Source organism: Gastrolobium bilobum, unplaced genomic scaffold (assembly GCF_033153095.1).
Source record: "Gastrolobium bilobum isolate Gb01-03AN ecotype WA unplaced genomic scaffold, APGP_CSIRO_Gbil_v1 utg5068, whole genome shotgun sequence".
Lineage (NCBI taxonomy): Eukaryota > Viridiplantae > Streptophyta > Magnoliopsida > Fabales > Fabaceae > Gastrolobium > Gastrolobium bilobum.
In genome coordinates, this window is record NW_026895972.1 from 161,485 (window position 1) to 188,751 (window position 27,267).

General features: G+C 38.6%; 1 protein-coding gene across 2 annotated transcripts; it reads right to left on the minus strand.

Moving 5' to 3' along the window:
• Positions 1-293: 293 nt before the first annotated feature.
• Positions 294-27,267, minus strand: LOC133297049 (uncharacterized). 2 transcript variants are annotated; one of them, XM_061496108.1, is made up of 23 exons: positions 27,102-27,267; positions 26,437-26,719; positions 26,184-26,252; positions 25,963-26,100; positions 25,315-25,432; positions 24,772-24,854; positions 24,081-24,176; positions 23,603-23,771; positions 23,374-23,516; positions 23,168-23,254; positions 22,765-22,950; positions 22,041-22,208; positions 21,111-21,231; positions 20,940-21,009; positions 11,453-11,540; positions 11,206-11,326; positions 10,891-11,084; positions 10,633-10,741; positions 9,992-10,147; positions 3,170-3,272; positions 2,847-3,020; positions 1,350-1,495; positions 294-728 (listed from the first exon to the last, which is right to left on the minus strand). In XM_061496108.1, the coding sequence occupies exons 1-23, from the start codon at positions 27,233-27,235 to the stop codon at positions 535-537; spliced, it is 3,150 nt and encodes a 1,049-aa protein (XP_061352092.1). In that variant the 5' UTR covers positions 27,236-27,267; the 3' UTR covers positions 294-534. The 2 variants fall into 2 exon arrangements, with proteins under 2 accessions (XP_061352092.1, XP_061352094.1); XM_061496110.1 differs by lacking the exons at positions 25,963-26,100; positions 26,184-26,252; positions 26,437-26,719; positions 27,102-27,267 and adding an exon at positions 25,808-25,934.

Sequence of the window (27,267 nt, forward strand, 5' to 3'; positions counted from 1 at the left end):
TATGCAAGAGATATAGGTAGCAGGTTCTGAAATACCTCATCATAGAGGAGACTCAGAGCAACTGCGTGCATGTGTCCAAAGTCCCAAATGTTAGAAACCGAACACCACTAAGGATGGAAAGAAAAGAGGAGGCGAGGTATCTGACAAAGCTCATAGGCCAAGGACAATGAGGATTAATGAATCCAAAGATTACTGAAGCTGGGCGTACTTGAAAGACAGATTGATCCATGTGGTGATATGGTATGGTAATGTTAATTTTACTGTGCAAGGTATCGATTTTTATTTTTGGACGCTGTTAAAAGTACAAATACAATATGACTCTACTGGCTTTCAGATATACTGTTGTTCATTATCATTCCTCCTCTATAATTCATTACATTTTAAAGGTTAAAAGTCCAACCAAACATGCATTTAAGTGAAAAGGAAGAAGAAAACAGCACTTAGATTTGTAAACATGGTTTTATATGCATGTTTTATAGCACAGATCCGCTGTTTCAAACATTTCGACACCTTGCGTAATGACCAGTTGAATAATTACGGAATTCTTATAACCTCGTACTGATGGGAAACTGTGAGAGGGGATTGCTTTGAAACAGGCCTGCTGTCGGACCAAAGCTCCAGGTTGACAGTGCCACAATCCCAGTGAACAAGACACTTGAATACCTCAGTAACATTAAATCGATTAACCAGTGCCAAGCCAAGACATTTATCAACGAGCCTCCACTCACCTGAAATGAAATTACATTGAAAAACTTATAAAGAACTATTGTGCTGTCCAGTGTCAGAAGATTGACATGAAAATTATACTACATGAAAAATGTTAACAAAATATCTAACTTCCTAGACTATAGTTATATTTTAGCCTCCACCAACCTATAAGAACATTGATTTTTAAAATGGATGATAGTTATATTTTTTTCATTTTAAATTTATAAATAAAGAGGGAGGCGAATGCCATTATAGGAGAAAAAAAACGGAGCTTATATTTAAAAACATTGAATAGAAAGAAAAGGCAAGAAAATAGAACCATAATCCTTATTACCATCAAATCCTACTGTCATCATTTGTTTCTATCTCCAAAACACTTCTTCTAGATATATGAATTATTACTTTGCCCTAGTTTAATAGCTAATACTATTAGGTTGAGTGACACTTTGATAGCATCTCTTTGATGCTTTAAGTTCAGTGACCTTAGTTGTAAGCGAGCATCTAAGAAATATAAAAGCCATTCTTCCTAATAGGTTAATCTTTTTACCCTTTTTGCTATTAGACTAAGCCTGATTTATTCTTTAGTTCCAACATTTCATAGGGGTAGTAATGAATAATGCAAAGGATAAAATGACCATTACCATTAGGAATAAGCTTTCCTTCGAAGAATTGCTCCCCACTATCAGGAAGGACTTCATGCATCGTTCCATCAACCGAGGTAAATGAGACGAGAGATTCTGAGGGGTGCAAAAGATGGAATGTTGGGTGAACTCTTAAGCAGACCAACCTGCAGAACATAGAGCATAGAAGAAATCAGAGAATCTGAATAGGCAGTTTCCAAACGTTTTCAGCAGAGGAAATAACATACAAAGAAAAAATACTTTATTTGGTTCATTAGTGTCTCAAATTTCCACTTGTGACACAAATTAAATACAATCTTCTACTTGACTCTAGCCAATCTTAGTGCCCGTTTGGGTTTGGATGTTCACCCGAAAGTAATTTTGGAAGAATAAATTCTGAAAGAATGAGTTATATGTAGAAGGAATGTTAACCCAAAAGTAGTTTTGAAAGAGTACGTTGATTTGATAGGGATACATAAAATTACTTTTCAGTGTGAAATTGCCAAAAACAAATAAATTATATTGTTTAAAAAATATTTAAATTTGTACGAGAGGGAAAATTGTAAAATTTGTCTTGAAAAAAATAAATGTTACTTCTGCCAGATTCACATTTGGGATCAAAACTAATTCTGGGTTTGCCAGCCAAACATCTCAAAATCTGTCTGATGGAACCCAATATTATTAATCTGAAAGTGATGAAAACAGTAATGGAGCCGGGCTCCTTACAAACACTAATTGCAAAATAATACACCAAAAAGACTCTTAACTCACCCTTACAACCAATTAACCTAGGTCCTAAGAGATCCCTAATTTCCCCAATATTCACTCAATACATGCATACTTCACACCCCACATTTTCCCTCCTTTTATCCTATCCCCTAAGAATATTCTAAAACTAACTAACTCTCTTACTCTTTCTCTATCTATAACAATCCCTATACTATTATTACCTTTACCCCTCATATTTCAGGTCCATCAGTGTCCAAAAGCATGTTTCCAGGTGCAAATGCGTAGTGGCACTCAGGTAAAAAACATGCCTCAGCCCCCCAAAACCAAGCAAGGCTTTATCATAGTCTTCTCTACAGGCTAATAATTCATGAAAAAGCTATTGCTATCGCAAGAGAATAGAGATGCACCAAAGATAAACTTAATTTCATATATTTAATAATACTGTAAAGAACCATTTCAACCCAAAAGCTTAAGCTGGTAGGTGAGGGCTTTTTAATGGTTTTATATATCTCAACACGGCCCCTCACACGAGAGCCCACTGGGCTTGAAGGGTGGACGATGCACAGGCCACCTACCTGTGCGAAGAAAGAAATTCCACTAGAGAAAGTGGGGGACGGCGAGGATCGAACCCGGAACACGAGGCTCTGATACCATGTAAAGAACCATTTCAACCTAAAAGCTTAAGCCGGTGGGTGAGGGCTTTTTAATGATTTTATATATCTCAACAAATACAATAAAAGAGATATAATGCAATTATTGTTAGGATACAAGAGAAGCTTCGTATAAAACCTTGAGAACCCTCCAGAACCAGCTCCGACACTACGAGCTATTATGCCAGAGTCTATCTGGATAACATTGGCGGCACTCTTTGGAAAATAGATATGCCGTTGAAGAACCAATCCTCCACCAATATCACCCTCTAATACCACAGATCCCATCTCCCCTGCATGCTCAAGTTCTAAACTGCAAGAAATTTTTTTGCCAGAAAAGACATGTTGAATACAAGAACATGTTAAAAAAAACAAGGCATACACAAGGATCAAAGTAGCCTTTGGTGGCTCTTCAACAATAAAGTTTCCTCAGTGATGACATGCAGTACAAGAGAAACTTACTCAATGACAGAGTATTCCTCAGAACACCCAGCAGAACGATACTCTGTACCACTATACTCCTCATAACCATTTATCTCAATCCTGCTATGGAGCCATTGTGTTTCTGAAAACAGATTGTTTATTATAATGAACAATACATTGCATATTATAAACAACATAAATCACAAAGAAGATACAGGTTATACGGAGAGTAAAGGGAATTCTATTAAAATCATTACAACATGTCCAAACTAAGCCACGAGGATATTATAAATAAGTTCCTCCTAGCTGAGAGAGGAAAGAAATATACTAAATGCTTAACTGTAGAATGAGCATAAAATGAGATTTTTTTTTTAAAAAAAATGGCAATTTCGGGAAGCAAATTATAATAGCCCTAACCTAATTAATTAGCAAATTACATGTAATTAAATAATTAAGCATGTTTTAGTGAGTAAAATTAAGTATAAGGCTTAATGAAATGAATCTGAGTCTCTTTGGAGTTAAAAAGTGTACTCAGTGAAAATTAAGGGTATAAATGGGTACTGGCGAAAGTGCCCAAAATATAAAAATAAAATTGTAAATATTCCTAGAATAATATTCCAGACTTTTGGGTAAAGTTTGGTAATTATTGGAGTTGAATAGATAGACGAACCAATACCCGCTTAAAGCCACTTAACCTATGTTAAGTGACTAAAAGCCAAAAGAGCCCCATTTCCCACCCTATTTCGTCGAGCAACCAGAGAAGGAGAAAGAAGGAGAAAGAAGAAGAAGGAGAAAGAAGGAAGAGGAAAGGGAGAGAGAGAAAGAGAGAGCAAATCTCAACCAAATTCATTCGTTCAAAAGCCTAAACCACTTAGATTCTTCCCCTCTTTCAAAATCCTAGCTTGGTTTTGAGGGGAGTTATTGGGGAGAGAGATATCAACCCTCCAAAATTTGCCCCTTTTGGTGAGAGTTGGGCTTTTGGGGTGATTCTCTCCATTGAAGCTTGAGGAGCGCTCATTGCATCGTTGTGTGGTCATTGGTGGTAAGTTTCCACTACTTTGCATACTAAATCCCTAGATTCTGCATGAGTTAGGGTTTGTCAATAGTGTATTAGGGTTTTCATAGAAATGTGATTAAATTGGCTATGCTCTAGGAAGTTTGAGACTTAGTAGATGTTATGAAAAATGCTTGAAATGAGCTTAGTAGTCAAATGAGTAGGTTTGGAAAATTGCAAGAATATGACACTTGGTTATGAGTTTTCTTGCATTGTTGAACCATTGTTTGGTTGCTCATTGATTGTATCCTTGTGTTGTCTAGGATTGAGGCAATTGGATCAACCTTAATTGACCAACCTTTGGAGCAAGCAATGGAGATGGATCAGTCCTTGAAATAGGTAAGTTCATCCTTGTGTTGTGGTATGAATAGGATAGCTTGGATTGATGATGATGAGTTATCCTTGAATGCAATTTGTTGATTGCATTACCCTTGTATAGGTTTAGGTTTGTAAAAGTTGATTGCTGAAACTGTTGGTGAAGAACAAAGGTCGACTGAAGCATTGAGGTAAGCCTTCGGACCTTGGGTGTAATTCCCTTGACTGTTCTACCAAGCCCTGAAAGGGTAGAGGTTGTGATTGTGTATATAAATGCAATAAAATAGTGTGATGCTTTGTTATACGTATGTGTATGCATTTGGTGTGGCATAGGATGGTGTTTCCCTATGCTGGTATGTTGCATGACGATGCGTAAATCATACTTGGTAGTTAGCTGGCCAGTAGGACTATTTACTGCATTATTATTGTTATTGCTATTACACTGATATGGAACTGTGGGGTGGAGAGATGCTCCAAGTATAATAGCCCATCTTAATTAATTAGTAAATCAAGTGTAATTAATTAATTAAACATGTTTTAGTGAGTGAAATTAAGTATAGGGCTTAATTAAATGAATCTGAGTCACTTTGGAGTTAAAAAGTGTACTCAGTGAAAATTAAGGGGTAGAAATGGGTACTGGCAAAAGTACCCAAAATATAAAAATAAAAATAGTAATACTCCTAGAATAATATTCCAGACTTTTGGATAAAGTTTGGTAATTATTGGAGTTGAATAGATAGACGAACTAATACCCGCTTAAAGCCACTTAACCAATGTTAAGTGACTAAAAGCCAAAAGATGAACCCCAAACCCCCACTTTCCCGTCGACAGAAACAAAGAAGAAAGGAAGAAGAAGGAGAAGGAGGAGAAAGGGAGAGAGAAGAAGAGAGAGAGGAGGGAGCAAATCCCAACGGTTTTGGGTGATTCAAAAGCCTAAATCGCTTAGAATCTCGCCCTCTTTCATAATCCAAGCTTAGTTTTAAGTGGGGAGCTTTGTGTGGTGAGATATTGGCTCTCAAAAATTCGGCCCTTTGGTGAAATTTGGGGTTTTGAGAGTTTCTACCTCCATTGAAGCTTGAGGAACACTCCTTGCTTGGTTGTGTGACCATTGGTGGTAAGATTCTAACCCTTGAACCTCATGATTCCTTGAAAATTGCATGAGTTAGGGTTTATGAATAGTGTTTTAGGGATTTTGATGAATGTTGTTAAATTAGCTATGTTCTAGGAAGAATGGAGCTTAGAGCATGTTATGGAAAATGCTAGGAATGTCATTTAATCGGTGAAAATGAGCTTAGATAGCTAAATGAGTATACTTGTAAAATGGCAAGAATATGATGCTTGATATTGGATTTCTTGCATTGTTGATAAATGGTATGGCTTGGTTGATTGATGATTGTGTCCTAATGATGTCTAGGATTGAGACATTTGGACCGACCGTGAGTGATCAACCGCTTGAACAAGCTATGGAGCTTGAGTAGCTCATTGGAATTGGTAAGCTCACACTTGTGTGGTGTTTTGAATTGAGTATTTGATGGTTGATTGTGAAATACTCTTGGATGCAATGTGTTGATTGCATTACACCATGTGTAGGTGTTGGTTTTGGAGTAGAGTATTGTTGACATTGGTGAAGAAAAAAGGTCGACTGAAGCATTGAGGTAAGCCTTCGGACCTTGGGTGTAATTCCCTTGACTGTTCTACCAAGCCCTGAAAGGGTGGAGGTTGTGATTGTGTATATAAATGCAATAAAATAGTGTAATGCTTTGTTATACGTATGTGTATGCATTTGGTGTGGCATAGGATGGTGTTTCCCTATGTTGGTATGTGGCATGACGATGCGTAAATCATACTTGGTAGTTAGCTGGCCAGTAGGACTATTTGCATCTGAGTTTCCTTAGGACAGCTTGAGAGCTCGAGGGATTTCTCCTGGAGATGTATTGCACTTTGCATAGATATGTATTTACTGCATTATTATTGTTATCGCTATTACACTGATATGGAACTGTGGGGTGGAGAGATGCTCCTAGGACCCCTGGTTTACTGGATATATTCGTATATCTCACCCCGTGTTGTGGGGACCCCCTTTCAGGTAAGGATGCTGCAGGAGCCTCTGGTGGCAAGTGGCCATATCTGGATTATGCATGATATATGGCATTTCTTTGAGTTTATGCATGCCTTTTGTAGTTGACATGTATAGGATTTTATTTTGAAAGCCCATGGTCATTTGTATATCTTGATTCATTGGATGAACTTAGCCTATGCTCATGCCTTTGGTTACACCTTTTGTTGATGGGAGCCAAGGGAATGATCATAGTGTTTTGTAAGCTAAGTTCTATGATTTGTAAAGGATATGTAATGTAAATGATGCCTACTTGAAATTCAATATATGCATGCTTGTTATGTATTGAGTTGTTGAATTGGTTGGGCTGAAAATCAATTAGGTACCTAGTGCTAAATTGGGAAATGTTGAGAAAACAAATACATCATGTCCGTTTGACCAATTTTCACACCCAATGTGATGGAATTGGACTTTGATGTCTCTATGGAAGTGGTAGACATTCCTCTTATCTTTCCATAGAGACCGAAATGGTGTAATTTGAGAGAGTATAGCTCAAATTATGAGTGAAAAACCATAGGTAGGTTAAATGACCTTGTTTTGGGTCACCCAGCCCTGTGGATGGCGCCTGGGGCGCCAAATTCACGCTTGGGGCGCCAAATTATGAGATCAGACAGTAGCATCCACGCTTGGGGCGCCAGATCCACGCTTGGGGCGCCAACTTTCTGTTTTCCCACGCTCTGAGCGTGGATCTCACGCTGCGGGCGCGGGGGTTCTGGAGGTTTCGCACCCTTTTCTTGGAAAATGCATAACTTTGGCTACGGTGCTCCGATTTGAGCGCGGTTTGAAGCCACGCGTAGCTAATGAAAATTACTATAACATAGTAGAAGATGGGAATCATAAAAGGAGTTTAGAATTAATTTGATAATTAAAGTGATGAAGACTTTTCACGACGTATTGTCAAGTATAATGGGAATATAACCTTTAGTTTTGTCCCACTATTCCGCGAAGTATGTATAGTTATGATCACGCACTTGGTTATTTGAATCCGGCTTGTATAAAAAGGAAAAATTTATCCGGTTTTCTAATTGAACCAATGTGATTGTAACTGCGCTTAATGCCGTACGCAATGATAACAATCCGGTACTAGAACGGGGTGTTATATTTTATGGTATCAGAGCAGTTTCGTCGGGAATAACTGTTAGCTATTGTTGAGTATGCTTAGTGTTTGATGCTTTATAGTTGTTTTAGTACTCTGTATGATTATTGCATTTGTGATCACTAAGTGTGGGCCTGATCAACTCACTTCTTTGTGTAACATGTGTAGTGACATGACGAGGAACCGAAACAACCCCGGACCATCAAACACCAATGCTCAGCCAGAACCTGTTTTGGCTGCTCTTGTGAGGCCTAGAAGTGGCCGTGGGACAACGGGCGTACAGCCTGATCCCGTGGCTGAAGCTCTTGCAGCCGTTCAGAGGGAGTTGGCTGCTAGCAGGCAAGCCAATGAAAATCTGATGAAAATAAATGAAGACTCGCGGACTGCCATGGCCGCAATGATGACTGAGCTGAGGACGTTGAGGGGTCCTAGGCCCGTGAACCGGCAACCCACTCCTCCTCCTCACACTGCTACGCCTTCTCCACCTCCTTCACAGGAAGAGGGTGGAGTGGGTAACAATGAGGGTGAGGGTAGCCATCACTCTGGAAGTCGGAGTCATCACACTGAGGTTCGTCAACCTCAAGTTGAAAATGTCGGTGATCATGAAATGGAGGAAAGGAGATTGATGGCTTTCCGAAAACATAAACCTCCTTCTTTTAAGGGAGGTTATGAGCCAATGGCGGCTGCAAAATGGCTCCAAGCGATGGAGAAGATATTCAGGGTGATGAGGTGCCCTGACGCAATGAAGTTGGCTTACTCTGTTTATATGCTGGAAGAGGAAGCAGAAGATTGGTGGACAAATACCGTGCAGCCATTAGAAGCTGAAGATCGGGAGATCACATGGCGGTTATTCGAGACATTGTTCTTGGATAACTACTTCCCTAGAGAGTCTAGGGAACAAAAGCAGAATGAGTATAACGATCTCAAACAAGGGTCGATGTCTATTGACCAATACTTCTCAAAATTCAATGAGTTGGTGAAATACGCCAACTATGGGCGAGCCTTACCCACCCCGTGTTGTGGGGACCCCCTTTCAGGTAAGGATGCTGCAGGAGCCTCTGGTGGCAAGTGGCCATATTTGGATTAGCATATGCATGAGGATCCTATATTTGATATTATACATGTTGTTTTGTAGCTTACATGTATAAGATTGTAAATCATAGACCATTGATAGACGTATGATTTGTATATTGGAATGGACTTAGCCTATGCTCATGCCTTTGGTCATCACAAAGGTGATGCTGCCCAAATTCTAGCTAAATCTCATGAGGAGAGGTTGGATGAGTGCTAGGATTTAGTTTTGGGGCATGGAAAATTGGAGTTTGGAATGGGGATGCATCTTCCCCTAGACTTAGACTTGAAAAATGTGGGAATTGGAATTCCCTGGCAGCGCGCTTAAGCGCCCAGGAGCGCGCTCAAGCGCCCTGCTGCCCCTGTGAGTGCCAATGCATTCGGCCTCCTCGCGCTGGAGCGCCCAAAGTGGGGGCTCTTGCGCTTAAGCGCCCTTCGCTGCAGAAAGATGGGATGCTTACTGTCCCCTCGAGTTTTAGCGCCCAGAGTGGGGCTTAAGCGCCCAGGGTTGCGCGCTTGAGCGCCCTGGTCCGCGCTTGAGCGCCCTTAGCCACTGTGGGAGGAGATGCTTCTGTCTCTGCGCGCTAAAACGTCCCAATGGGAGCTTAAGCGCCCAGGATAGCGCGCTAGAGCGCCCTGAAGCGCGCTTAAGCGCCCATTTACACTGAAATACCTGATACTTCCTGCCTCCGTGCGCTTAAGCGCCCAGATGGAGGCTTTAGCGCCCGATAGCGCGCGCTTGAGCGCCCGGTAGCGCGCTGAAGCGCGCGGGGCCTGTGACCAATACTCTCTTGTGTTGCTTCAAATTGTCACAACTTGGGCTACAGTGCTCCGATTTGAGCGCGGTTTGAAGCCACGCGTAGTTAATGAAAAGATCTACAATATAGTAGAATTTGTGAAATAGATAGGAAGTAAATTAACGGTTTAAAGATGGAATAAGAACATGATGTTAAGCTTAATTTATCTCATTCCGCAAGGTAATATGGTTATGATCACGGAATTGGGTATTATAAGTTCGGTAGGTTTTAAAATGAAAAATTTATCCGGATTTTAATTGAACCCATGTGATTGTAACTGCGCTTAATATCATAATGCAATGTTAACAAACCGGTTCTAGAACGGGGTGTTACACAAATCATACAAGCTTCTTGTACATTTCCAAACATTTTAAAAAAAAATAAACAAATTGCTCATGGACAATCAATTTACCTGAAGGAATGTGCATCATGGAGATGATTCTACCTCCAATCCAGGGAACAATTTGAAGAACCCACTCACTGCTTTTCAGTTCAATGGGAGTTCCTGAAAGCACTTTTCCCTTGCAACTAGAATCCTCTTCTACATCAGGAATTTGAATTGCCTTTTCTGCAAAACATTCGGTAGAAAGTTGTACACCTTAATATAGAACTAGCATCATATGGATACTTGCATTCATGTTAGATACAATTCAGAAGTAAAATGCATCACAATGTGCAGGATAAGACCAGTGCTTAGCCTCCACTCTGATCATGGAGAGGAGGTGGGAGAACTAAAACCCATGCAAAAAATCCTGAATTCTCAACAGAGAGAAAGAACTAATACGACAGATAAAGACATCGAAACTATATCACAGTAATAGCAAGCTGAATATGCAAACCAAGAAATATCTTCAACAGATGTCATTTTATATTAAAAGCAGGCTTGTTTGCAAGAGATAAACAAACTAGAAAACACTATACTATAGGATAAAATATAGCATCAGCAGAGAAATGGATGGTTAAGAAAATAAGAATTTTGGAATCATATAAGCACAGATACCATATAAGAATATTCATAAATGAACCGAGTAAAAGATTTCAACAAGCACTTACCCAAACGTTCCTTGTATTGCTTCTCACTAGTAGCTACCAGCTTAGACACCTCCTCTTCTGGAGGCAAAATTACTTGCAGAAGTTCTCCATCCATTCCCCATGTATCAAGCTGTTTACAAAACATAACTATATAAATGCTAAGATCAATTGACCAGTAAAACATAAATGAACTAGTCAATCAAGCACAATTTTTGACAGTTTCTTTCTATCAATGAGTTTCATATTCTTCATAGGTTCCTCTGAGATAAAATCACATACCATTGCACCCCCACCTAGCAATAATTGAATATGAAGGCGGCGTTTAGGTCTTTCCCATAATCCTTCAGTTTTGTGTACACTCACAGTAACAACTGATGATTCAAGTTCAGCAACATAATGTGTCAATATATAATTGCCTTTAGTGAAATCATATCCATCGCCATCATCCTCAAATAGAACACCTTCAGCTTTCCCTGTCAATTATTAAATCTTATTCATGCAGCCTCTAAAAGCAAGATGCAAATCTGAAGTGTAGAGAACTTGATAAAATATCAGTACAAGCACGCCAAGGGAAAATTGAATGCATGGACTTACCATTTTCATCTAAAGCCACAAGAAGAGTCAAGTCATCTGATGGATTAGATTCCCCAACATGCTGAAGAGGGAGGCCCACAGGAATAATTGAGCCACCTTTTAAGAATAAAGCTGGCAAATCCTGACATATTCCAAACAGAAAAAAAATAATTAATAAATAAAATAAAGTTTTTTTTGGGGTAAAAGATAAAAAATAAAGCACAATCCTGCTAAAATAAAATGAGAACATAATGAGCAGAAAAAATACCGGATGCGCATCACCAAAATCAAAACTCAACCATATGCCCTTAGGAAAAGTAAACTCCAATTTATCCAACCCCTGACTGCGTAGGGTGCTGATCAAGATACAAATAACATGTTGAATCAGCACAAATTGTACAGCATTCTATCAGAATAAATAAACATGAGAGCTGTGACAAAAAATAAAACAGAGCTCCTAAGGCCACAAATACTTATAAATACAGAATGTTAATGAATCATAAAGGAAATGTTTAATTGCACTTTAGGTCCCTCTATCGTGTCTTATCTGCGGTTTTGATCCCTCAATATTTTATGCCCCAATTAAGTCCTGAATTTTTCTAATTAAATAGATGAAGTCCTTCCATCAGTCTACCATTCAATTGCTCATGGAAATAATTAATGGAAACATATTTTTTGCATGAGTTGTTGCTAAGTTGGCCATCTAAGACTAAAAAGGATCCGCTATGATATATAAGATTAAAATGGATTAAATAATTCAATTCAACATCAACATCAACATCAACATCAACAACACCTTTAACCCAAGTTAATTGGGGTCGGTGATAGATGAACCCAATGATAGATAATAGGAGATTAAAAATAAAAAATAAAAGAATAAAAAAATAAAATAAATAAGATAAAATAAAATAAAAAATAAAATAAAAAATTGGGGAGGGGGAAAAATAAGATAAAAGACAAGAAGGGGAAAGAAAGAGAGGGGGGATTGAAGAGGAAAAGGACTAAAAAGGGATAATCTAGAACATAGGAATAACAACGGGTTTTAACCTTCCACCGTGCTTATAGCTTTTCTCCATTCCGTCCTAAGACACACTGTACGCCAATCTATATTCCACTCCATTAAGTCTTGTTTAACTATCTTTCCCCAGGTAAGTTTCGGTCTACCTGTACCTCTCTTTGTGTCAAGCTCTTGGTAACAAACTTTTGTTCTTACAGAAGCATCCATGGATTGTCTCATTACGTGCCCAAACCACCTCAATCTATGCTCTCTCATCTTTTCAGTTACCGGTATTACTCCTACCTTACGTCGAATATCTTCATTTCTTATTTTATTCATCTTCGTATAACCACACATCCACCTTAACATTCTCATTTCTGCTACTCCCATTTTATGCTCGTGTTATCTATGTGTTGGCCAACATTCAGCTTCATATTACATTGCAGGCCTTACTGTTGTTCTATAGAATTTTCCTTTTAGCTTAAGGGGAATTTTGCGTTTACACAAAAACCCAGATGCACTCCGCCATTTCATCCATCCTGCTCTAATTCTATAACTTACATCTTCATCAATCTCACCACCTTTTTGCAAATTTGATCCCAGGTATCTAAAAGTATCTTTCTTGGGTACCTCTTTACCAAGTAGATGCACTGGGTCTTGATCTCCATCTCTTACTAGAGAAAACTCACACTTCATATACTCAGTCTTGCTCCGCCTTAGCGTGAAACCTTTAGACTCCAAAGTGCTTCTCCACAATTCAAGTTTCCTATTAACACTATTTTGGTCTCATCAATAAGCACAATATCATCAGCAAAAAGCATACACCACGGCACTTCTTCTTGAATGTCTTTTGTTAGTTCATCCATCACTAAGGCAAAGAGATAAGGATTCAGAGCCGAACCTTGATGCACACCTACTGTAATAGGAAAATAACTTGATGTTCCATTACAAGCTTTCACACAAGTAGTAGCTCCATCGTACATGTTAGAAATAATATTAATTTATTTATTATTATTAGAATAGTCTAGATTGTGGGCTTGGCCCATTAGATCATTCCGTTAGGTCTTTTAGTCTCTATAAATAGAGAGCCTCCTTGTACAGACTTACACACTTGAATATACAATATATTTCAGATTCAATTTGGTATCAGAGCTCTCGATCTGAGGGCTCTGCTTCCGCATATATATCTTTTCCTTTCTTTTTACTGCCGTGCATCATACCGGCAACCATCCTTTCACACCTAACCCTTATTTAGTCACAAATTTTTTTTCCTCAACCTCGTATCATCAGGAAAAAGATCGTCAGCCTCCGTTCATCGCCGAAAACCGCCAGAAAACCACCGTCCGCCACTGTTGCCGTCAGACTGCTTTTCCGGCGACTTATCCGACCAACCACCACGCGATCAGGAGTGGCTCAGGGAGGCGACCCTGTCTGTCCAAGCCGCGTGTTGATCGGAGCATCCACGCGCCACCACGCGCCGGTGGAAGTCTCCGGCGGCCGAACCACTGTTCCGGCACGTGAGCCACCGTCCGACCACCGTTCCAGGCCGGACCACCACCATCTTGCTCGCCTCCTCACCCTCTTTCCAGATCTGGTCTCCGTTCGTTGTGGGTCCCATCCGTTTGAAAGATATCAGTGAAAAACCCGCTGTTTGGACACTTTTGTGCAACGTTTTTGCGCGATTTCTTGCTTTCTTGTAGTTCTTTTCTATTTTCTGGTCATCTCCTTTTATTTTGTGATGGAGGGCTCAAATAATGCGTCCAAAAACACGACTGGCATCATCTCCGGTACTACCCCATCTCCATTCTTTTCTCGGGCCCGTGATTCCAATTGGAACAGTGGACGCGGTCGTAGACGTGGCCGCAGACAAAGGCCTCGTTGCAATTATTTCCAGAATCTTGGGCATTTTGAAGAACGCTGCTATAGGAAGTACCCTCATTTGAAGCCACCGACTGCCAACTTTGCTCAAACTGATGTTACGCCACCTTCAACTGGATTAGTAACTCTTTCAAGTGCCGACTATGAGGCACTTCTCAAGAAGGTTTCTTCTCAGCATCCTACTCATGACACTGATAATCATGTTGCTTGTTTTTATCAATCATCTCTTGGACCCTGGATAATAGACTCAGGTGCTACTCATCATATTTGTGGTAATAAAGATCTCTTCACTTCACTTTCTCATTCTAATAACCTACCCCCTGTCACTCTTGTTGATGGCACTAAGGCTCCTGCTCGTGGAATTGGGGAAGCCAAACCAACTCCTCTTTTAACTTTGAGTTCAGTTTATTATATACCTGACATTCCTTTTAATTTAATCTCTGTTAGCCAGTTGATTCATTCTCTTTCATGTACTATTACCTTCTCTAAACAATCCTTTTCTATGCAGGATTTGGGTACGGGGAAGACGATTGGAACAGGCGTTGAGTCACGAGGTCTCTACTATTTGATTGCACTACCTTCTCCAGTAGCTTGTTCTCTCACAGAGTCTCCTGAGCTAATTCACAGTCGTCTGGGTCATCCAAACCTCTCCAAGCTTCAGCATATGGTTCCCTTTTTATCCAATCTTAAGTCTTTAAATTGTCATTCTTGTCAGCAAGGAAAACACACTCGCTCCTCCTTTGCTAATAGAGTCAATAAAAGAGCTGATGCTCATTTTTCTATTGTTCATTCTGATATTTGGGGTCCGAGTCGAACAACGTCTGTTTTGGGTTTTCAGTATTTTGTCACCTTTATTGATGATTTCTCTCGTTGCACTTGGGTTTATTTAATGAAAAATCGTTGAGTTATTTTCAATTTATCAAAAGTTTTGTGCAGAAATAAAAACTCAATTTGGTGCTTCTATTCAAATCTTGCGCAGTGATAATGCAAAAGAGTAAGTGTCTCTTGAATTTTCTAAATTTCTGGATACACAAGGGACGATACACCAGACTACCTGTCCTCACACTCCACAACAAAATGGAGTCGCTGAACGTAAAAATAGACATCTAGTTGAAACTGCACGTACCCTTCTCATTCATATGAACGTCCTACTCCGTTTTTGGGCAGATGCTATTATCACCTCATGTTTCCTTATCAACCGCATGCCCTCTTCTGTGCTAAACAATGATGTTCCCCACAATATTTTGTTTTCCGGAGCACCTTCTTATCCTCTGTCTTTACATATTTTTGGCTGTACTTGTTTTGTTCATGATCTTACTCCAGGTAAAGACAAGTTGACATCCAAGGCCTTCAAGTGTATTTTCCTTGGGTATACACGTTTTCAAAAAGGGTATCGTTGCTATTCTCCTGATCTCAAGCGTTATAACGTTTCTGCTGATGTCACTTTCCTTGATCAGCAGCCTTTTCACTCTACTCCGTCTCCAGTGTCCCAAGTTGATCAGGTCCTCCCTGTTCCTTTTCTTGACTTGTCTTTACCAGCTGCAGGTGACCCTATTCCAGAGGAGCAACCAATTACCTCCATACCTGCAGATCGTCCTCTCCTCACATACCAGCGTCGTCAGCCTGCACCTCCTCCGACTTTGCCTCTTGATGACTCATCGCCCTTTCCCGTCGGCTTTTCTCCTCCGGATCCTCCATCAGAGACTCCTCCCATTGCCCTTCGGAAAGGTATTCGATCCACTCGAAATCCTCATCCCCTTTATTCTTTCTTGAGTTATGACAGACTTTCTTCACAACATTTTACTTTTGTTTCTAGTCTCTCTTCTATTTCCATCCCTAAAACCACAGGTGAAGCACTATCTCATCCAGGGTGGCGCCAGGCGATGCTTGATGAAATGCAGGCACTTCACTCCAATGGCACTTGGGATCTTGTTCGTGCTCCTCCCGAAAAGTCTGTTGTTGGTTGTCGATGGGTGTTCACAGTTAAAGTTGGTCCTGATGGCACTGTTGATCGCCTTAAAGCTCGCTTAGTGGCCAAGGGATACACACAGATCTTTGGTCTTGATTATGGGGATACCTTTTCTCCTGTTGCTAAGATGGCTTATGTTCGCCTGTTTCTTGCCCTTGCCGCCATTCATCACTGGCCCCTTCTCCAACTTGATATTAAGAATGCTTTTCTACATGGTGACTTGCAGGAGGAAGTTTATATGGAGCAACCACCAGGTTTTGTTGCTCAGGGGGAGAGTTCTGGAATGATATGTAAACTTCGGAAATCTTTATATGGCCTGAAGCAATCTCCTCGGGCCTGGTTTAGCCGTTTTAGTTCAGTTGTTGAATCCTTTGGCTTAATCAGAAGCAAAGCCGATCATTCTGTCTTTTACCGGCATAGCTCTTCTGGCCAGTGTGTTTATCTCCTGATCTATAGTGATGACATTATCATTACAGGCAGTGATCAGACCGGGATTGATCAGTTGAAAGAGCATTTATTCAATCAATTTCAGACCAAAGATCTTGGCAAACTTCGATATTTCTTGGGGATCGAAGTTGCACAGTCTAGGCGGGGCATTTCCATCTGTCAGAGGAAGTATGCACTGGATATCCTAGATGAGATTGGCTTGTTAGGCTGTAAACCCATTGATACACCTATGGACCCCAATGTTAAGTTATTACCAGGACAGGGGGAGCCACTGCCAGATCCTAGTCGCTACCGCCGATTAGTTGGAAAATTGAATTATCTTACTGTGACAAGGCCAGATATCTCCTTCGCAGTGAGTGTTGCAAGTCAATTTCTTGATTCTCCCTGTGACTCCCATTGGGATGCAGTTATTAGAATACTCCGATATATTAAAAAGGCGCCAAGAAGAGGTTTATTATATACAAATAAAGGGAGTTCAGAGATCTCTAGTTATTCAGATGCTGACTGGGCAGGTTCTCCTTCAGATAGACGATCCACCTCAGGGTATTGTGTTCTCTTCGGAGAAAATTTGATCTCTTGGAAGAGTAAGAAGCAAACTGTGGTCGTCAGATCCAGTGCGAAGGCAGAATATCGGGCAATGGCAAATGCAACCTGTGAGCTCATCTGGCTGAGTCAATTGCTGAAGGAACTCTATCTCTGTGAACAAAGGCCTATGAAGCTCATTTGTGACAACCAAGCCGCTTTGCATATATCCTCTAACCCAGTCTTTCATGAGAGGACCAAGCATATAGAAATTGACTGTCATTTTGTTAGAGAAAAGATCCAGTCAAGGGAGATCGAGACAGCATTTGTCAATTCCAATGATCAACTTGCGGATGTATTCACTAAAGCTCTTAGAGGTCCTCGAATAGATCATATTTGTAACAAGCTGGGAGCTTTTGATATATACGCACCAGCTTGAGGGGGAGTGTTAGAAATAATATTAATTTATTTATTATTATTAGAATAGTCTAGATTGTGGGCTTGGCCCATTAGGTCATTCCGTTAGGTCTTTTAGTCTCTATAAATAGAGAGCCTCCTTGTACAGACTTACACACTTGAATATACAATATATTTCAGATTCAATTGTACATATCCTTGATTGCATTTATATACTTTAAGAGTACATTTTTCTTCTCAAGAACCCACCATAAGACTTTTCTTGGAACCCTATCATATGCTTTCTTAAGATCTATAAACATCATATGTAAATCCTTCTTTTTTCTCGATATCTTTTCATCAATTGACGCAACAAGAAAATAGCTTCTGTGGTACATCTTCCTGGCATAAATCCAAATTGATTTGCAGAAACCTTGGTCTCTCTCCTCAAACGATGTTCAATAACTCTCTCCCACAATTTCATAGTATGGCTCATAAGCTTAATGCCTCTATAGTTAGAACAATTCTGGATATCTCCCTTGTTTTTGTAAATAGGCACAAGCACACTCTTCCTCCAAGCATCAGGCATCTTATCTATTTGAAGAATCTTATTGAAAAGATTGGTCAGCCAATTTATTGTCACCTCCCCTAAGCCTCTCCACACTTCAATAGGTACGCCATCAGGTCCCAAAGCTTTATTAGTCTTCATCCTCTTTAAAGCCTCCTTGACTTCATGTGTATTGATTCTGCGCACAATTCTTCTATTTCGGTCATCATAAGCATCCTCCAAGCCCACTTCGCTTTTATCTCCATCCCCATTAAAAAGCTTGTTAAAGTAGTTCATCCATCTTTCATTTACATCTTCATCTCTTATCAAATGTTTTTGGTTTTCATCCTTAATGCATCTAACTTGGGTGAGGTCTTTACTTTTCTTATCCTTCATTTTTGCAAGGACGTATATACCTTTTTCACCACCTTTGCACCCAAGATTTTTATACAAATCGGCGAAAACCTTACCTCTAACTTCTCGCACTGCTTTCTTTGCATTTTTTCTCGCCAATCTAAACTTTTGCAAAATTATTATCATTGGGACTTTTATGCAAAGATCTAAAACATTCCTTTTTCTGTTTAATTGCCTCTTGCACCTATTCATTCCACCACCATGTTTCCTTTGTATGGAATCCAATTCCTTTGCTTTCTCCTAGCACCCTCTTTCTCACATTTTGGATACACATAGCCATCTCGTTCCATATTTCATTAGCTCCTCCAACAAACTCCCATGGCCCTTCATGGAACATTCTTTCTTTGAACTCTAATTGTTTTTCCTCCTCTAGCTTCCACCATCTTATCTTTGGGTTCTGAGTCTTCTTCCTCATTTTAAGTACTTTGTTGAACCGAACCTCTAGAACTACCAGCTTATGTTGCGTAGCAACACACTCTCCAGGGTAGACCTTGCAGTCGACACAAGAACTTCTATATTCTCTTCTAGCCATGAAGAAATCAATTTGACTACGATTTTGGCCACTATGATAAGTGATAAGATGTGACTCCCTTTTCTGAAAAAAGGTGTTCGGTACCATCAAATCGTAGGCTAGTGCAACGTTCAAGATATCTTCTCTAGTCTCATTTCTCGTCCAATAGCTAAAACCTCCATGAATTCTATCAAAACCTCCACTGCTTTTACCAACATGACCATTTAGATCTCCTCCCAAGAAAATCTTCTCCTATTGTGGTATCCCTCTCAAAACCTCCTCCAAGTCTTCCCAAAATTGGTTCTTATCATTTGATTGCAACCCAACTTGGGGTGCATACACACTGAGGATATTCAAAATTAATTCGCCTACTACAAGCATAATTAGGATAATCCTGTCGCCTTTCATTTTGACATCAACGACTTTATCTCTGAAACTTCTATCAATCATAATTCCAACACCATTTCGACTTTTGTTTATACCTGTGTACCACAACTTGAAACCGGTACCATCCACTTCCTTGGCCTTTTCTCCAACCCACTTAGTTTCTTCCAAGCAAACAATATTCACTTTCCTTCAGGCAAAAACATCTGCTAGCTCCCTCAATTTACCCGTTAAGGTTCCTATGTTCTAACTTCCCAATCGCATCCTTAACCCCTGGGCGGTGCTTGCCCGCCACACTCGTCCATCTGCGTGTTGGGACCCTGACCTACTTTTCACCAAATCCGGGTGAAGACCTGACGCCTTGCCTTGGGGCAAAGACCCTGACAGATTCAAAATTCAATTGAAAAATAAAAAATAAAAATCAATGGATCAGGTATTTTAATCATACATGTCTCGCCAGGTACTTTTTTTTATACAATGGTAGTAGAGGTGCAAAACTATAACATCATGCAAAATATCCAAGCACCTCACAACTGGTCCACACCTAATGGCTTAGGATAGGTTCTTTTAGATGACCACTCAGCAAAATGTTATACCATATTTGAAAATCATGGGCCTGTCAAACATTGTATGCCAAAGTGATAGACTTGATTCGTTTAATTATAAAAATTGAAGGACTTTTGAAGTGTGGGGGACCAAAATCACACTTAGGCCACAGGCCACAGTAGAAGGACCAAAAGTGCAATTAAGCCTAAAAGATAACATTACTTCTGCATTTTTAATGTTCGCATCTACAATGCAAAATGAACAATATCAGATAAGGTGGAATCAAACTTAAATGAAACCATGAAAAAGAAAAATCCACACACACAGGAACACAAGAAGAGCAGAAACCAGTAGCAACTGTCCATAAACAGTAACAAAGCATCTCCAGTCTCAACAGATAAGCTGGACTTCAGTTTGTGTTGTAAATTATAATTATTTAGTTATTATTTAGTCATTTATTTGTTGTATTGGGCCAAGCCCATTAGGTCAAAATTAGGTCAAGTATTCTCTATAAATAGAGACCCCTTTGTACAGATTATTTACAATTCTATAATATATCCGAATACCTTTTTTCAAGTTGGTATCAGAGCCTCGCCATCCACACTTTCTCTTGTGGAGTTTCTTAGCACAGGTAGGCTGGGCCTGTTGCATTGTCCACTCTTCAAGCCCAATGGGCTCTTGTGTGAGGGGGCGTGTTGAGATATATAGTCCCACATTAGTTGAATGAGCAACTAATGTGGAATTTATAAGGCCTTTGGCACTCCCACCCTTTGAGCTAGCTTTTGGGGTGGTGTATCCCAAGGTTCTTTATAGTTTGCAATTACTTATTTTTGTTTATCTTGTACTGATCAGTAATCTTCCTGTATCCATACTGTAATTGAATTTATTATTTTGTAAAAAAGGATGACCATTGTATGGTTGAAAAGAAGATTTACCATGATGAAATTGAATTTTGTTTTGCACGAAAAAAAATGTAATTTTTTCTATCATTCCCCCTTTATCAATTACTAAAAGCTTTATGAAATCTGCTGCTAGCATGCATTGAAGCATCAGGAAAACCATCCTATTTCCCGCAAAGTCATGTCCGAAAAATATAGCAGTGTCATCTAGGTTGATGTAAGACACAGTAAGGGCGAGGAAGAACCTTGCATACACTAAAACTGGACCAAGCAAAAATGAATTTTCAAGTTTCCTCAGGTTAGGATCTTTTGGATCTGCAAAAGCAAGAACGAAAATTCATGATGCATATGAAGAAAGCTCAAATATCATTAATAAAATAAACACATGGGAAGTGGTCAATAGAACATGAACCTACCAGCAAAGAAAGTAGGAGTTGCCACTGGAGTACCCCTTGTATGAGCAAAATAAAAAAGTGTGTAGATGAGTGGGATAAGGCGGTAGCGCCTCTTCAATGCCTGTCGGCAGACTTCTTCACACTAAAAAATAGAGCTGGAGTTAGTTATGCATAGTTTTAAGCATGTAAATGATCTGAAATTACAGAAAACCATTTCATTATGTGAGGAAAATAATAATTATAAGGACTGTAAATTGTCCAATCATCACAGAAACTTGTCTTAGCCTTCATCTGACAGTGCTAGGTTCACCAGTCACTCAAAATAATTCAAGGTTTTTCTAATAAAGAAATACACCAGTCACTCAAAATCCAGTAAGAAGGTGCTAGCAAATACTAATAACAAATTACTATGTCAAGTATAAAATCATGATTCAATAGGCAGTGGTCTGTGGACATCGATACTTCAGCAATTACCGCCATGCAGAATAAGACAGTAAATGCAGCTAAAAAGAATACATGATGATAACACCAGAATTTTTATGCTCTATATATCTTAAATAAATTAAGAAAAGAAAAGAAAAATATCAACAGATATCGAGTTCCAATGGTTATCAAGTTCCATTAAAATTCAAAAGATATCGAGGAAAGAAAATACCCAAAATACTTTTTAAAAATAACACAGAATAAGTTCATATCATATGTGCACTACCAGAACTTAAAGCACGAAATGAAAAACATGTAAGATTTATTATGCATTTGTTTCATTGACTCAAATTTGTTGACGTAACGCAAAGCTAATGATCAAGCTCAACAAACAGCCTTTATTCATTTTTGCTCCACATGATATCTAGTGACAAGCAATTTCAACTTAGAATTTACAAAAATGTCCAACACATGAAAAGTTGGAAACTACAAGAATGATTGATTTTATACAGCCAAAGATGAACCAACCTCTTGCCCAAAAGACCAGGGTTCATGGTCAGTAGTGCCAGCTTCAGAGTGCGCTCGGCAAAAGGGAAACAAGGAACCTACACCCACCCACCTTCCAAAAAGTCTAGGCGATGCATTTCCTGCAAATCCACCAATATCAGGACCCGAAATTGGCTGGCCACTGAGTCCCTGAGCACAAGGAATGAGATTATGAAAGAAAATACAAAACATTTTGTAATGTGATTATTTATGTTAAAATTTTAAATACAACTAGATTATCAAGATCAACAACACCTTTATCTCAAACTAGTTGGGGTCGGCAAATACAACTAGATCATAGTAAGACAATAACATTTTAAATTCTTTTGGCACTGAACCACATTCGAAAATTATGAAAAAAAAAAAAAAAATCTTCTACCAATTGGAAGAAAAAGTTTATTTATGTATATTAAAAAAAAAAGCAATCTATCTGACATTATCTAAAGAAGCCTTCATTGACTGCTACATGCAGTTATCCTGTCTTATGAGGGTACAATAGTGCACCACAAACGCAAGGTATATATAATTTAACATTTAGGTAATTGATATTTCCAAAACTTAAGCTAATAACTGGCATAGCAAAAAAAGTTGTTCATGAGACTTAAAAGTGAATTACATAGAATGCCATAAGTAAGGGTCTACCAAGACTTAAACCATGCTTTACAAGAAAATACAGAAGTAGCATCCATACTCCTAAGATTCTTACCAGCTGAAGTACCATGGAGATACTCATATGAAAATGCTCCCAGGTTGAAAGATTATCTCCGGTCCATGTTGCTGCATATCTTTGGCTGCCAACAAATCCAGCTCTGGTGAGAACAAAAGGACGCTTCTTTTCATTAGCTAGTTTCATGCCTTCATAGGTTGATCTTGCCATCAGTAGACCATACACCTATATTGCACAGTCATAACATTTGATAAAAGTTCCGAGCACACTATGCTACACGCTAATGCATAATCAAGCATAAATTCATAAATGAATATCAGAATCAAGATGCAGGACAGAATTTTATTATATAATCAAAATGGATCCCATTTGTATGCATTGTCCACAAGTCTGGTAAAATGACATGCAACCCCAAAATCATGATAAAGGAAAAGAATATTACATTATGATAGAAAGAATGATTCTGACAACCTCCAATTTCACTATCTCCTTTATGAACATTGCTCTCAGGCATTGTTTTTGTTAAAACCTGGAAATGAAAGGGATAAAAAAGGTAGAGATGGTACAAATCAAGAGTCACAAGTACTAAGATTTGGACCAAACATTGTTTTATATTCAAAGAAAAGAAACCAATGAGATTACAATTACCTTGAAGATAGCTGGCTCATTCATATCATTCCATATGCCATCAACACCGTTGGAAATGAAGTCTTTAACTAAATTAGCCCACCATGCACGAACTTTTGACTGTGTATAGTCAGGGAAGACACAAGGCCCAGGCCACACGTTCCCTGATAATGGATACACGTGTTTAATGCATCACCAAAAGGAAAGAAGGAATGAAGTGCAGAAGTATATATGTACAAAGAAAACTTACCAACAAAAGGTGTTCCATCTTCCTTTTTGACCCAAACATCATTTTTAGAACCACTATCATATGCAAAATAACCCTCTTCCTGCTTGATCCCAGGATCGAGCATCCAAATAGCTTTAAAACCACTATAATGGAGGTCTTTTACTAAAGACTTGGGATCTCGAAAACGCTCCTGAAGGACATTACGATGCTTACTTTTCCACACAAAAAGTGTTGTTATAGACATTAAAGATGGCAAACCCAAAACTGTAACTAAGCATTTTCCGTAGTAGTAGTGCAGGTTCGACAACTAAAGTTAGGCACCAAAAGAACCGTATACAAACTACACAATATATCACTTTAATTATGAGCAACATACTGCATGTACTCATTGCTGAATCAATTCATGTGCACGTCTAAAAAGATTTAATGAGAAAATAAAAACTATGATACTGTAAATTGATTACTGATCTTTTTCTTGGGGGAAAAAAGTAAAACATGCCTTGTCAAAGGTAAAACAACGAAAACCATCCATGTAATCAATATCCATCCATATCACATCACAAGGTATGCGCTTTTTCCTGAATGTTCTTGCAACCTGCAAATTTTAATTGTTACCAAGTGAAGAGAATAAAGAAAGTTGGAATATACAAAACAAAGGGTATTAGATGCATCAGAATTTAGGAAACCCATAGTATGAGAGCTGAAAGTTAATTAAGATTCCCAGGATTGTGTGATGGCTACGTTTCAAGGTACATGCCAATCTTTTGTATTCTATTCTAAATGTATTATTTAAACTGTATTTATATACACAAGATTCCCAGGCATCCAGGATTCCCATGTCTCTTGAAAGGTATACCCAACAATGAGGAAATTTGATATCATGAAGGCATCTACATCCTTCTGTTTAAAAGTTATATTGGTCAACACCTAGCATAGGCAATGCTATATTGACATCCAAAACCCCAGGGGACTTGCATATCAAAATACAGGCACCCCAAATAGAACTTTTCCTTTTTTCTTATCTAAACAAACAGTAAGGGAAAAAAGACATAACAAACCACAGTTAGAACTTGGAACACATGCCATATTCAGCGTCTCCAGCTCAAGCTTTCTATATATATGAATGCAATTAATTAATGAGTCGTCACTATTGAGTGAGACACAGAAACAGTAGTACTAGCACCAAGTACCTCCAGAACTCTCTGATCAGATAAATAGCTCCAACGGCATTGTTGATAGCCTAATGACCATTTTGGAGGCATAAACACAGTTCCTGATGAAAAAAGAACAGTAAGGAAGTATCTTTTACCATCAAAATAAATTAAATGACGACATTGGAAAGTGTTTGACAAACAACATTGATATCCTAATGTATTGCATGGAATTTTAATTTAAAAGAGGGTCTCTTCTTGAATCTTACACATAAGTTACAGTAACATGCTCACAGATTGAAGATAATAGATAAACAAGCATAATATTATCAATGATGAGGGCTCCTTGTTTAATAAAAGCATACTTGCGAATGTTTAACACGTATAACATATTAACCTATGTTGCATATGAATCCTGATTTCATGTGGGTCAACTATAGATACTAGGTTCTTGTTTTGTTATTGACTGGTCTCCAGAAGTACAACACACTTTGGTTTTTCCCAACAAAAGAATTGCATAAAATCTTATGTCAAGTGCCTCAAGAAGGATGATGCCGCATAATTGTCATGTTAGCAAATTACCAATGGCTTTTGATAGAGATATCAAAACTTCCGTGGGTGAAGCAAAAGGACCAAATATAATGATGGGATATGAGGATGGAGCGACGAAACGTATTGTTGATTCTCTCCTCAAATCAATCTGCTTGTGAACAGAACAAACGACCATAAAAAAGATCAATATAAAAGCATAAATGTCCCTTCAAGGCTATGTAGCACCGATACTGACACGGGACACGCGACACGATACGACACCACACTCCGACACGTCAATTCTAAAAAATGTTAGATTTCGACACGTTAGGACACGTTTTGATTAAATAATATTTTTAATTTATGTAGTGTATATTATATTTAATATTCAATAATTTAACAAAAAATGAAACTAAACTTATAATATTCATCAATTTTGCAAAGAAACATAAGATATTCCAAATATTTATATTAAACTCAATAAAATGGTAATCGTAATCCAATGAATCTAATAGTTAGAACTAAAAACTCAACGCAACGCAACCTTTTTTTGAATTTCTATAACGTGTGTTAGAGTGTCGAAGTGTCGGAGAGTGTCAGAAAGTGTCGAACACGACACATCAGGGATTTTGAAGTGTCGGTGCTTCATAGCTTCAAGGTCAACCTCAATAAATGACATAAAGCCAAGTGCAACAGCACCTCACAACGCTTCGTAGTATCAGCAAGAATTCCTAGTGACTCCCCATTTGGAAGAACAGCCAACACCCACGGATGTGATTGGTACAAGGATGTAGTTTCAGGACTATAACCATATGCATCCGTGTTCCATGTGAAAACCTTTGCAAATGAAATTCAACTGATGAGTACATAGATAATAAAAAAAACTTTTAAAAACTTAAAAAACCATAAAATTAACCTACACTTTTGCCTGTTCTCTCAAGCTGCCCACTAACTTCTCCAGTTCCATAGAGGGAGGAACCTATAGGCAGCTGATTCAGAAACAAGTTCAATCAATTTCTAAAGGCCAGGGAAATAGCATAAGAAGCAAATTAGACCAGAAAAAAAAAAAAGAGAGAAAGTAAATAAGTAAATAATACTTAAAGATAAAAGATAACCAACATTTGTAAAATGACAACAAAAGATCTGTTGGCAGAAACTAATAAAGTAACTGACCTCAAGTTTGACAACCTGCTGCTCTTGAGAGCACTCAAAAGTAGGAGTATATGAAGGAACCTTCTGAGTAGTAATGGGCGTCTCTCTATCCCTGCTATTCACAAAAGAAATACTGGGATATGCTGTATCTCTATCATCTACAGAACAATCAAAACGGAACACTCCATCTTCCAAAATTGGCTCAAAAATCATATTCCCTGATCTGACATTGTTACCACTAGTGACTGTCTGTCCTTCATAATTAGCCATTCCGGATATAAACTTCTCACAAATCCCCTTTTTTCTGCAGACGAAAAATTGTACAAGTAACAGCCATGCAAGTATTCAATTCAGTTGTTATCCAATCTCATAATAATAACAATAATAATAATAATAATAATAATGATCATGAAAATACTCACTGACATGAAATGAAATTCAGAAGAAAACAGTTGAGCGGCATAGTAATAATAATAATAAGGTAAAAGCAAGAATGATTAACTATATCTCTTTCAATACAGTGGAAAACATGTAAAATTGATAAATAAGCTACTCAAACTTCAATAACTGAAACTCCGATCGTTGATTAAACACGCAGGAACGAAAACAGAATATCAAAGAGAAGACATGCAGTACAAAACAGTTTGCAATTCCATACTAAGAAATGGAAGAGTCAAAGAAGGAACCTGAGAGTGATTATCGCAGATGAAAATGGCTTGTTTCGAAGAAGACGATGACGATGAAGTGAAGATGGAAATGGAATCGCATCAGCTTTGGAAATGCTGAAACTGCAACTCAACACTAATGACTCTACAATCATTGCTTGAGCCTTTGGACTCTATTTATATTAAA

Coding starts and splice junctions, on each gene's coding strand:
- LOC133297049 (XM_061496108.1), bottom strand. CDS start 27,235: ATGATTGTAGAGTCATTAGTGTTGAGTTGCAGTTTCAGCATTTCCAAA. Junction 24,855..25,314: donor ATCTCTATCAAAAGCCATTG/GTAATTTGCTAA, acceptor TTTTTTCATCAG/GAACTGTGTTTATGCCTCCA. Junction 11,541..20,939: donor CCAGTTTTAGTGTATGCAAG/GTTCTTCCTCGC, acceptor TATCTTGATCAG/CACCCTACGCAGTCAGGGGT.